Source organism: Vanellus vanellus (genome assembly GCF_965231255.1).
Source record: "Vanellus vanellus genome assembly, chromosome: Z".
Lineage (NCBI taxonomy): Eukaryota > Metazoa > Chordata > Aves > Charadriiformes > Charadriidae > Vanellus > Vanellus vanellus.
The window spans coordinates 50,318,380-50,331,337 of NC_138908.1; the positions used below are offsets into that span (position 1 = coordinate 50,318,380).

Genomic DNA, 12,958 nt, shown 5'->3' on the forward strand with positions numbered 1-12,958 from the left:
GGAAATAGCTGTAGTAGTATTTAATATTTTTCTTGAACTAAATACATTTTTTATTTATTTCATGATGATTGTAATACATTATGTGTTTACCTTCTACAGCTGTATTTTTGCAGAAGTGATGCATCTCCATGGCCATTTTGTATCTAAAACAATAATGCACTTCAGGCCAGTTTTTCCAAAGTAATAGACATTCCCACTAAGTGAAAAGATTTTGCTCTGATTGTTCTTACTCTTTTTATTTAATACTGTCATAGGTGATTAGGGATTCTTTTTTTCCTCACACTGGCAGTACATCCAATCCAAGGTTGCTTAAGCAACATCAGGGCATCCAAGGAGTTTGCTCATGTGAATAATTGTGCTCAGCTTAATTTATGACTTTTTAAAGCCTCCCAAATACCTGTGTGCTGAGCACAAAGGAAGCCCTAAGATAGTACCATAAATCTGCTCAGAGTGACTAAGAGACTGGGAATGAACCCAACCACACAGCAATGGGTTCAACAACAGAACAACAATACAGAGCCCCAGGCCTCAGACTAAAAAAGCAGTTTATCTGACCTCTTCATCAAAACGTAATCATCTGCAGAGAACTGCCTTTGCAGTGACATATGTTTGCACAGGAGGCTGGGAAGACAGCAAAATGGTAGTTTAAGACTATCTGTCATCAAAACAAAGTCAAAAGCAGGAGCCAGATTTCCCAGTGTGCTATGGTAGTCCTAACCTCCTCTGTTATATGGCTAGGGAAAGGAAAATGGCTGAATTTTAGAGTATTTTTTGTCTTCTCTATTCATACTCTTCCCATTTTACATCAGAATTCAGACCTGTGCTCTACTGGCATTAATATTAATTATTGCTCAGTTACTCAAGGGATGGGGGGGGAGAGGTGAGTATTTTGCCCAAGTATCCAACCTGTTCCCATGTAAGCATTTGTATTCGCATGGCACTTACAGTCTCTAAGTGAGATGAAGGCCTCATTTAACTAACAGTGTGTATGTATTAAAATACACATAAGTATTAATGCATATACACATTTATATATATATACACACTCATATTTTAATGATAGGATATCTGTCCTTTGAGTATAAATGGTCAAGAGAAATACAGGTGAGGAGAAAGAAAATATTTTCCCTGAATGAAAACAGGTAGAGAAAGCTTAACAGAATTTTGGAAGTATAAATCATGCAGTGGAGACAGGATGGCAGGAGTATTCAGCAGGTCCCTGGCCCATCGCTGAAAGTGTTATTTTATTTCAATGTGTTCTTCCACTGCTAAAATATTAAGAAACTAAGGATATCTCTGTAACTTTTTCTTTTAAATTCTCATCATATCATACTTCCTGTAGAATTTTTGGGGGAGAGGGAATAGATAATCTAAGAGATATATAACATTCTAATATTCAGCTGAAATAAAAAGAAAGTTGCCAAAAAAAAAAAAAAAAAGACAATGAAGTCATAAAGCAGAAAATGAAAGTGGTAAGTGTCAAAAGCATACACAAGGGGGAAAACCTTAAAAACCAAAAAATGATGAAAGAAAACTTCTCCTACAGAATAATTATATTTCAAGATTTTGAAGAAACAGGAGCCTACAAATGATCTTCAAGCATCCCAGCCAGTCTCTCAGAATTTATACACAGGAAAAGAAGAACGTGAGAACTTCTCTTTATCATGAATGCTTTTGGCTTGATGCAAGTTGGCCTCATACTGTTGTGCACCACCACCACCTCCAGTCTTCGATGTAATCACCTTCCTTTACAGCAAAGAAAAGTTATTGAGAACAGCCTGCAACTTTTGGACAGAATGGGCAAAAAGTTTCCTCAACAATGTCTAAGAGAGAAAAAGTCCTTCAGATTTCCTGAGCAGGTGCTAAAGCCCAGACAGAAAGAGACTGTCAAAATGGCCATTGAAGAGATCTTCCAACACATCTTCTATATCTTTAACAAAAATTTAACTCTAGCTGCTTGGGATGGGACAGCTTTAGAACAATTCCAAAATGGACTTTATCAGCAAATTGAGCAATTGGAAGCATGTGTAATCAAGAAGCAAACCCACTATTTTCAGAGTAAAGAAGTCAACAGGCTGAAACTGAAAAAGTACTTCCAAAAAATAGACTGTTTTCTTAAAGACAAACAACACAACTTGTGCTCCTGGGAGATCAGCCGTGCAGAAATGAGGAGATGTCTTCAATTGATTGATAAAGTCATAAGGAAGCTTAATAACTAAGGTACAAAGATTTTGACCTGACATAACTTAGCTTTAAAAATATTTATATTTATTATTTGTTCTATAATCTATTTTGTGGCTGTGCTTCTAGTTCATTTTGATCATATTTAAATAATGATGTTGCTGAAATTTATTTTTGCAAATGTAATGCATTATTCAATATAAGTACACTTTTTCCCTTGCAAAGTGCCTACACTAGCTATAAATTAATCTAGATGACTTTTCAGTGAGGGTTACTCCATTGGAAGGGATTGTAATCTTATGATAAATAGTGTCAACCTGTGGTGTTTTCTGCTGAGAAAATGTGCTGTTACTTTCCATCTCTATTTCACCTGCATACAGAGAATCATATATTTGTGAATGGACTATACATCTCTCACCTTACAGGAATTGCTAGATTTGTACTGATTGAGTCTGCATCAAAAATGTAGTACTATATTGTTTATTTAAGTGGTCCTGGCTTAGGTTGAAACCATTCATTATTCTTTCAAAGCTTGTATGCTCTTTTCCAATAATGTATTTTTTATATATACATTTGAGCCCTTCTAACATTTGCTTTGTTCAAAGAGGTAATTCTAGAAGTATTTTTCTACATAGGATATTGTTTGCATTAGCTATGGCTTCTGCAGTAACTTCTCAGTTGGACATTATTATTTTCAATTGAAGGGTCTTTGCCTCCTCTAACTATCTGTGGTAAAGGCTTTATTTCCTTCCTGCTGTGTTTAACTACTTTCACAAGCTAAAGCTAATAATATAGTTTACTATATATTTCAATATATTGAAATAACTTCTCTATATAAGAGTACCCTAAAGCCACATCTGCCTGTGGCACATCCTAATTGCTTATGGACATATTCATCCAGGCTACTGCCATCTCAAACATTACCATTCGGTGCTGTGTTTTATTATTGCATGGAATTTTCTGCCTCTTTCCCTTTGCTCACAAATTGACCCCCAGAAACATATAGCCCTTGGTATTCCAATGAATTTCCCCTCCAAACCACATAGCCTTGAGTAATAATGCCAATATAATAAAATTCTTTAAAACAACTTGTAACAAACTGGGCAAAAATCCACTAATTTGAGATTTTACCCTTGGGAAATTGCCCCTGTGCAACCCTATTTCAAATGGCTGTGTTTTCCCTAGTCACTTGCTGTATGTTAGTAAGGGGGAAGAGTTATACTCAGGCTCTGTTACCTAATGAATATTGATAAAAAACCCAACAACTTCAAAAAAACCCTATTTCCTGTGGCCAAGGCTGATGTACATTCAGCCCAGGCTTCTGGGTCTGGCATAAAGAAGCAGAGGAGAGAGCGAGCATGGCTGTGGCTCCCACGAGAGGGTGATGTTAGTGCCAGAGGTCTGAAATTGCTAGAGGTTTGTTTAAGCATCAGATGAGGAACCGCGTTCAGGCTTTCCCTGATCTCCAGCCATTTGGAAGAGTATCATTCAAATGAGTGACAATACAAAAGGTACATTAAAAAAAAAATTGACTGGTAAGAACAATAGAAATGACACACCAGATCTCAGGTACTATATCTGTGACACTGGTCTCTTTTGCAGGGTGTACATATTCTGTTCTCTACCACTCGTGGATGCAAGCTAAAGAAGTGATGAGAGACATGGGTATCAGGTCTGAAGCTGAAATACCAAAAATAAAACCAGCTAACAACTTCACCATGGTCCAGAACAACAGAAAAGACCAAAGAAACAGAGCAAAGTATCAGAGCCATTTTTCTGCCTGGTGACACCCTGCCACAAATGTTACAGCAAAATGTGCATTTTTTGGTCTTTGTAAGTAATAGCACTTGAAATGGCGTGCTAGAGTGTTTCAAATCTTATTTCTGCTCATCGTTTTTTTTTGTGCACTTCTTCAAGCCTGTACAATAAAAGGACATTCAGCCTACTTACCTTTCTGGTTCTGATATCCTAGGTGGCTTCTGCAATGCAATCAACTGTTATTGCAATGGCCACATTTTTACTGAAACTTGGAAATATTCTCAGCTGCTGTGTCATGAAGGATCCCGGTTATTATTGCCTCACTTGCCTCCAGTAGGAATATGTTAATTTACGGCCCACTGATTTTTCAGAAACTCTCATACCATTAGGCTTTCTTTTTAGTTCATAATTATCCTTAAAAATCTCACTGCTGAATACAAATATGTTTTGACATTTCAGTCAACAGTTTACTTTGCTGTGCAGGAAAAAAAAACAGAATGGGCACTAGAGGGCAAAATGAGATTATAGACAAGTGTAAGTATTGTAGGTGAACCTATGTGTATTTTGGCAAGATGGTGTTTCAGCTGTTTATGAGCATGCCGCTTATCAATAAACTGCTATTGGGTTCACTGAAGGGAATTGAAAGAATAACGAGTTATTCTTGAAAGAAAGAAGAAGATCTCAGAGATGATGAACAGCAGCTCATAAACCAGCATTTGATTTCAATTACTTCTTGGTCAACTGTGAGGTAACAGAAATTATTTGTACTGAGACAATGTCTAGAAGACCTATTTAAAGATGGGGACCCTGGTACAGACATAGCTGCTGAACAAATAAAAAGGAAAAATAAAATAACAAACCAATATTTCTGTGTTTTATTCTTACTTTTTAAAGAAAGGTAAAGTGTGTTTAAGGTAAAGGAAGAAAGCTGAAGAGCCAGAAGATCCTCTTCTCCTTGCCATTGTAACATTTTGGAGCAATCTGTATTTTACTACCATTGTGTTACCAGGTCAGCTGTATCATAGAAGATGTATATTATGCCCCTGGTTAACTGAAACCTCTGGTATTTCTTCCAGTTAGTATTTTTCTAGCAGTTAAACAAATATAGCAAAATAAAGTTTTTAACATACATTACATTCAAATGGAAATCAATAAAATAATGAATGTGAAATCTCAAATGCCCGCAGAAAATTTAACATAGATGAAACAAAATCCTTCCAAGATGGGACTGCTTGTATGCCAAAAAGTTTCATAAATTTTCTCATAGGACTCAGGCACCAGTGCTGTGCAGCACAGGCCCCAGTCACCGTTATGGCTGTGCTCAGGGCTAGTCTCACAGCACCTTGTTTGCATGTGCTGTGCTGCGCTTTTTGGGAAACCGCACTAAAAGTGATAGGGTTTCATCTATGCATAGGCTGTTTTCTGGAGTGGGTTTACGGGACTAGAGTCAAACGCCTTGTATCCCACATGAACCTTCAGAGTAGCTACAGCAGAACTGAAGAATGCTTATTCTGGATTCTACTCTGGAAAAAAGTTATTCACAAGTCACAGTCAACTACAGCTGTCCAAAGTAATTCTTACATGAGTTTGGCCTGTTCTGTCAGCTCTGGCTTCACTTCATTTTTAAGTTGGAAAAAAAACAGAACAAGAACTCATTCTGAATGTCATCTCCAAACAGGTTAAGGAACAGGAAGTTATTGGAAGTGATCAACAGTATTTACCAAGGGTAAATCAAGCTTGATCAATCTGATAGCTTTCTATGACATTATAACTGTTTGGCTGGTTGAGGGGAGAGTTGTAGATGTCATCTACCTTGACTTTAGCAAGGCTTTTGACACTGTCTCCTGTAACATCCTCATTAGGAAGCTGAGGCAGCGTGGGCTAGATGAGGTGACAGTGAGGTGGATTGAGAACTGGCTGTGTGACAGAACTCAGAGGGTTGTGATTAATGGAGCGGTGTCAAGTTGGAGGCCTGTAACCATCGGTGACCCCCAGGGGTCAATACTCGGTCCAATCTTGTTCAGTATATTCATCAGTGACCTGGATGAGGGGACAGAGTGTATCCTCAGCAAGTTCTCTGATGATACCAAACTGGGACGTGTGGCTGACACCCCAGAGGGCCGTGCTGCCATCCAGCGTGACCTGGACAGGCTGGAGAGCTGGGCAGAGAAGAACCTAATGAGGTTCAACAAGAGCAAGTGTAAGGTCCTGCACCTGGGGAGGAAGAACGCAAAGCACCAGTATAGGTTAGGGGTAGACCTGCTGGGAAGTAGTTCTGAGGAGAATGCTCGAGGGGTCCTGGTAGGCAGTAAGTTATCCATGAGCCAGCAATGTGCCCTTGTTGCCAAAAAGGCCAATGCCATCCTGGGCTGCACAGGGAAGAGTGTTGCCAGTAGGTCAAAGGAGGTCATTCTCCCCCTCTACTCTGCACTGGTGAGGCCACAGCTGGAATACTGTGTCCAGTTTTGGGCTCCCCAGTTCAAGAGGGACAGGGAACTGCTGGAGCGAGTCCAGCGAAGGGCAACTAAGACAATTGAGGGCTTGGAGCATCTGCCTTATGAGGAAAGGCTGAGAGAGCTGGGACTCTTTAGCCTGGAGAAGAGAAGGCTGAGGGGAAACCTTATTAATGCTTACAAGTATCTAAAGGGTGGGTTGAAGGAGGGTGGAGCCAGGCTCTTTTCGATGGTTCCCAGTGACAGGATGAGGGGTAATGGGCACAAGTTAGAACATAGGAATTTCCGTTCAAATACATGGAAAAACTTCTTTACGGTGAGGGTGACAGAGCACTGGCACAGGCTGCCCAGGGAGGTTGTGGAGTCCCCTTCCCTGGAGATTTTCAAGACCCGCCTGGATGCAGTCCTGAGTAATGTGCTCTAGGCAATCCTGCTTTAGCAGGGGAGTTGGACTAGATGATCTCTAGAGGTCCCTTCCAACTCTGAAAATTCTGTGATTCCATGAAAATAAAACCCTGAACCCAAAGCAGAGAAAAAAAAAAAACAAAGCAAAACAGGACAAAAGCCTGTGGAAATAACTCTCCAATAATCATTCAGGATTAGCCCTTGTTGCTAGGAAGGACATCTGTGAAGTCCTTCAGAGCAGCTGTAGGTGGCTGAAGACAGGGTCAGGAACTGCTCCTTGAGGAGACAATGCCCGTGGACTGCTGCATCCTGCCAGTCCTCACCCCTTCCAACTCAGCCTGACCGTTGTCAGGGATAGCCCTAATGTGTTTCCCCCGTCACGGTTGTGGAAGAGCACTGGATCCTTCGAGGGAGTGACCAGAGGGGAGACTGTGAAATGAGGGTGACAAAGACAGAATAAATCCTAAAAGAAAGTGTCAGTCCTCACTTTTGACTGGCAGAATGAATCTACTTTGCTTCAGAAATTTCATGCAAAGCAAAAAAAGGTGAACAAAGAAAGTAAGATTCTATTTGATACTTTCCGATAAGGTGGCTGTGATTTTTTATGTCCAAAAATCTTCCTAGTAATCCTCATACAGGCAAGGATAAGTCATTTATATCAGTGTTTCCCACACTTCTACTGACATCAAGAAATCTTAGTAAAGTGCAAGGGTTTTCTTCAGTGCTGAGTGTTCCTAGAGGAGCAAACTCTTTTGACAGAGAAAGTGAGGACAATCTTTCTTCTCAGCTTGCAGATGTGCCAGTGCCACAGCCCATTCCGCAAATTGGAGGGCAGCAATGCACTTCCAAGCCCACCTTACTTCCAAACACAATTGAGGCTCTTCATTAGTTGTGTCCTGGACGAATTTCTTTTCTCTCTGTACAACATTAAAATTCAAATCCATGGCTCCTGTGAACAGGGAACCCTCTGTTTTAATTTCAGGGGGGCTGAGGGTGAAGCAGTGGTACATGGTAATCATAGAACAGAATCATAGAATCATCTAGGTTGGAAGGGACCTTTAAGATCATCAAGTCCAACCATCAACCTAACCCTGCCAAAACTACCACTAAACATGTCTCTAAGCACCACATCTTCCTAAATTTTAAATACCTCCAGGGATGGTGATTCCACCACTTCCCTGGGCAGCCTGTTCCAATGCTTGACAACCCTTTCGGTTGAAATTTTTCCTAATATCGAATCTAAACCTCCCCTGGTGCAACTTGATAGTATGGTTTCCTCTCATCCAATCACTTGTAACTTGGGAGGAGAGATCTACCCCCACCTTGTTACAACCTCCTTTCAGGCAGTTGTAGAGAGTGATAAGGTCTACCTTCAGCCTCCTTTTCTCCAGGCTAAACAACCCCAGTTCCCTCAGCCGCTCCTCACAAGACTTGTGCTCCAGACCCCTCACCATCTTCATTGCCCTTCTCTGGACACACTCCAGAATCTCAGTGTCTTTCCTGTAGTGAGGGACCCAAAACTGAACACAGTATTTGAGGTGGGGCCTCACCAGTGCTGATGAGTAGATGAGCACAGAGACATGCATGTCCTGCCTCAGTTCTCTCCACAAGAGGCTGCAAGGTTGATTCATTTCTAAGACAAACCTTCTTGAACCCAAGTGTTTGCAATTAGCATCCTAAAACCATGTTACCTTTGACAATGAAGAATCCAATCTTCTAAGTGAATAATATAATCTGCTTTTGAAAGTGTGGAAGTAAACACAGTTAACAGTTAAAACATTGTAATGCATTTTCAAAGTAAAAATCCACACTAAGGAGCTTAAATATTGAGATTTCAAATAGTGATTCTGCCCCTTGCACACCAGTTACCACTATGTCTACTCACTGTAACTCTTATTGTCAGCTGTACTCCTGAAGTTTCTTATCTTGGTAGGCCAGAACCTACACAACTTCCTCTGGACTTAGCTGGAGTACTGTGTGTTTCTGTTCATTTTCACAGAAAGGAAATGTCTTGACAGACATATTTATATAAACCAGAAAGCTTTTCCTCTACCAGAAAAAAAAAAAAAAGCTTGTTTGACTTCAAACATTTTTAAAAAGATTGCTCTCTCTAAGCAATTAATATAATTTCTCTTCAAGTCTCTTTGGCTTTAAGGTGGACTCAGTTCTGGCCTCCACCTTTTGGGAAAAGCTCACATTGGCTGTAACAGATCTTTTCTTGCAATTACAATTTTTTAATAGTTAAAAATAAGCTCCTGCTGCTCATGCTGTTGTCCTTGGGACCAGTGTTAAATCATGTCACAGCTACTCACATGTATTTCAAAAGGATTTGTGCTGAATGTGATTACTAGTCACTACAATTATTTCCAGATAATAAACCCTTCATAGGGCATGTCTCCCTCTCCTTCCTGGTCTGTGATAGCAGGGTAATGGTCATTATTTGTACAAACCATTAAACTCCTAGAAAATGTTAGAAGCTATTATCACAACTTCCATTATGAGTGAGTTGGTAATGGCCGACACTTAAAAAAGGGGAATCTCCCACCCTATCAAGCAGTAATTACTCCTTATTATTGTAGCGGCATATTTGATGGGCCTGTGGGTCTCGTCCAGCAATGAAACTGAGTGCAGGGAACTGGGAAGCACAGAGACTGTAGAACCATGACTCATTTCAGAACTGGGTATGTCTTTGATATTTATTTAATCCTTTCACAGCCTCCCTAGCAAAATCAGTGAATTTCCCACTCTGCTGAAAAAAGGCTGGTTGGGAATGAGAAGGGAGGTCAGGAACTTCTACTTAACGATAAAGGATATTTTTTAAAAAATATAAAATGAGTGATGCTATTTACAACACTCCATGTATGAAAATTAAATTGTAAAAAAAATTGTAACCCTAAAAAAATAAATTATATTGTCCCTGAATATGCAGATTCAGATTCTTTAAAAACAGTAGAATCAGGTTCTAGTAATTGGACCAAAAAGAAGTCATCCTTTGCATCATAAAGATAAGTTGCTTCCATGTAGAAATAGTTTTATGAAAAACAGGATTAAGGTATATTACAGAAGCACAACGCTTTGCGTTTTTATCCTATGCTGAGAGCACAGCCAGCAGTTTTCTATTGATTACCTCCACCTGTAACGACTCCCCAGAATCAACATATTCCTGCAGAGTTGTAGGGCTGGTTGCGAGTACAAAGGTCAATCTAGAGACCAGATGACCTGCTCCCTCAGAGACTCCAAGCAAGTGACAAGTAAGGAGGGTAAGGCTGTCACATCTCCTCCGAGTGACATTTTGGGAGGTCTAGACAGCCACTGGCAGGAGGCTCTTGTCTGGCTTCCCTTCCCTCATCGTTCCTCCTGCTCTGCTCCAGCTGCAGATCAATGGCCAGGAAACGCCACCAGTCTGCTTTTTCTGAAATACCCATGCATGCACTGGAGCCGAACTGCCCTGAAACACAGTAAATGCAAAAGATCACTCAGAGGTGGCCAAAGCCATGCTGACTGTGTGGTTTTTTTTTTGTTTTGTTTTGGGTTGTTTCTTTTTTGTTTTATTGGTTTTGGTTTTGTTTGTTTGGTTTTTGTGTTTGTTTTTTGTTTTTTTTTTTTTTTTTCTCCAAAAGCATGTCCAAACTTCATCTGTTTTTCACCTGATGAAATTGTAAAGCTAAAACTCCTGCCAGCTCCGTATCTGTTTGGTGGACCCTTGTGGGTGCAATGCTTGCTCACCCAGTACATATTTGCTCACCCTAAAGCAGGCAAGAACTTTGTCTGGTGTGACTTATTCTGTGAGATGACACCAGCCAGTCAGCCCCGGTGAGGCAGGACCTCTTTTCAAGCTGGGGTCTCCGCTGGATTTACAAAATCGCCAGAGTGTGAGAGACGTGAAGCTGGCACGGCTGCTGCCTCCTCTTTTGCCCAGTTTGAGAGTACAGACAAAAACATTGACACTTTTCCCCGTTACTTGCTTGTGGTCCAGAGATGACTTTGCTTCCTCTGCTGCCTCTGCACAGCCTTCCTTTTCTCACTGGCGGTCTTGGTCACATGACATAAACACCAAACAGCACTGGGCAAATACTCTGCCTGCTAGTGAGAGTGTCCAGTACTGCACTGCATCAGCCCCATGGCCCCCAGGCAGCCCAGGATTTACTCTTTAACTGAAGTCAACAATGCCGTAGCATGTGCTTCCAGTTACACATGTGTTTAAGAGCTGTGATTTACCAGTAGTTAAACTAGTCTAATCCACTGGCCAAAACATGGGCTTGAATTCAGGTAGCCAAAAAATCTAGTCATGGAGAAAACGAGACATAAATTTAACAGCTAGGAACATTGAAAATTGATGTTAAGACACATCTGCATATTGCTTTTAGAGCAGATTTGGAAACAAAATCTATGCATAAAAAGAGCAGATGTTTTATCCTAGTGATGTTTCCTACTTGAAGAGAATGACGTTCTTTCCGTATCACATGAAACATTTCAGGGCTGCTAACTTTACACAGAAAGCACCCCGTGACACAAGCAACATGCCTAGACAGAATGTGTTTTTCCCACCTTATGATGCAGAGAAACCAAACACAGTTACAATCCATTTAGATTTTGAGAAATCCAGGAGTCTCAGACTTAACACATGCTCAACAGTCATGAAGTTTGTTTTAAGAGATGCCAGCAGTTACATAAAAGGTTTGGGGTTTATTTTGGCTAGTTACGTAGTTTATAGACAGAAGTTTGTCTGCAAGAGAAGTAGCTGGAGTGGAGAATAAAATTTATTTTCCAAAAATAAAAGCTAGATCTTTTTCCAGGTCTTATTCTAGTCTTCCCGTACCCAGCTAACGTGTTCCAATAGTGTCATTTAACATATGCTGTTACCTGAGTGCCTTTGCAGCTTACAAAATTGTCAAATGTTTTAAGCATAAAAGCCTTTCTCCAAGCCCTCTGTGCCTGGAAGTGTTTCCTCTTCCATCTAGTCTAGCAAAAGCTGTTAGCTCTTGTTACTGATCTTTCTTTCTCATGCCCTTAGGCCACCACACTACAAAAACACCACTGCACATCGCACAACTAAAAAGACCTTAAATATGTTTTCAACTGCAACTTGTACACAGAAAAAACCCTTGTATTTCAGAGAAGGAGTTTTCTCGTGAAAAACAGATCCTAAGGGCTAGCATCAGGTCTGATTGGCCAAATCTACTTCAACCCACTGGCTGAATTGTATTCTGCATGTCCCAAAGAAGAATCTGAATATCTATGTAACAGTGGATTTATGATCCCTGATTTATGATTTATGATTGTAATAGTGGATTTATGATCCATGTAATAGTGGATTTATGATCCATGTAATAGTGGATTATGATCTACTACAACCCACTGGCTGAATTGTATTCTGCATGTCCCAAAGAAGAATCTGAATATCCATGTAATAGTGGATTTATGATGCCTGTACCTAGGTTCCACCACTGCGGTGCATTGCCATATAATAGCACTATAGCTCAGCTCGGAAGTACACCTCTGAAGGAAATTTTCTAGCTGTTTCCCTTTGCGATGCCTCGTTCCTCATCACAGGGGAGGCTTGGAGTGCACCAACATCGTTCCTTTTAGACGACAACATCACTCCTCTCACATGCCATCACACCAGGAGATTTTTTTTCCCAGCAAGCAATGAGCATCCAGTCCACAGGGCCAAGCTGCCATCACAGGGAAGCCCTCAAGATGCTCCAGAGGTGGGCACCACCTCCTCAGCACCGGTTGTTTTGCCCTAAAACCCTGCCCGGGGCAGGGTAGCATCAGCTGGTGCAGGTGTCCCGGCATCTACCCCACTGTGCAGGGGGCTGTGGGCTGCCAGGGAAGCCCTAGCTGCCCCCCTGCCTCCTGCCAGGATGTGCCACGGGGGTGGCCAGCAACACGCAAGGGCATCGGTATCCAGCTTGCCAGGTCTTGCAGGTGCCCTTGTCATCTGCGGGAGCTTTAACTTGGCAGCTGCCCACAAGAGGGGTTTTCCACATCACAAAGCTAGGTGGGATTTTGTTGCTTTTATGTATTTGCCCGATGTTTGAAAAGAGCTGTTCTTCCTATGGCTGGATCTTGTTACCATCCTGAGCTTAACTCCTGGCAGTGTTAGTCACACCAGTTGTCCTCCCAGAGGCAAGTGGTGTGGGAGCTGTTTTGCAAGA

The 12,958-nt window shown here is 41.1% G+C and overlaps 1 protein-coding gene across 1 annotated transcript; it reads left to right on the forward strand.

The window, feature by feature from the left end:
• Positions 1-1,664: 1,664 nt before the first annotated feature.
• LOC309683344 (interferon epsilon-like) lies at positions 1,665-2,219 on the forward strand (the record flags this gene model as incomplete). The annotated part of the gene is made up of 1 exon (XM_082497602.1): positions 1,665-2,219. The coding sequence occupies one exon, from the start codon at positions 1,665-1,667 to the stop codon at positions 2,217-2,219; it is 555 nt and encodes a 184-aa protein (XP_082353728.1).
• Positions 2,220-12,958: the final 10,739 nt, after the last annotated feature.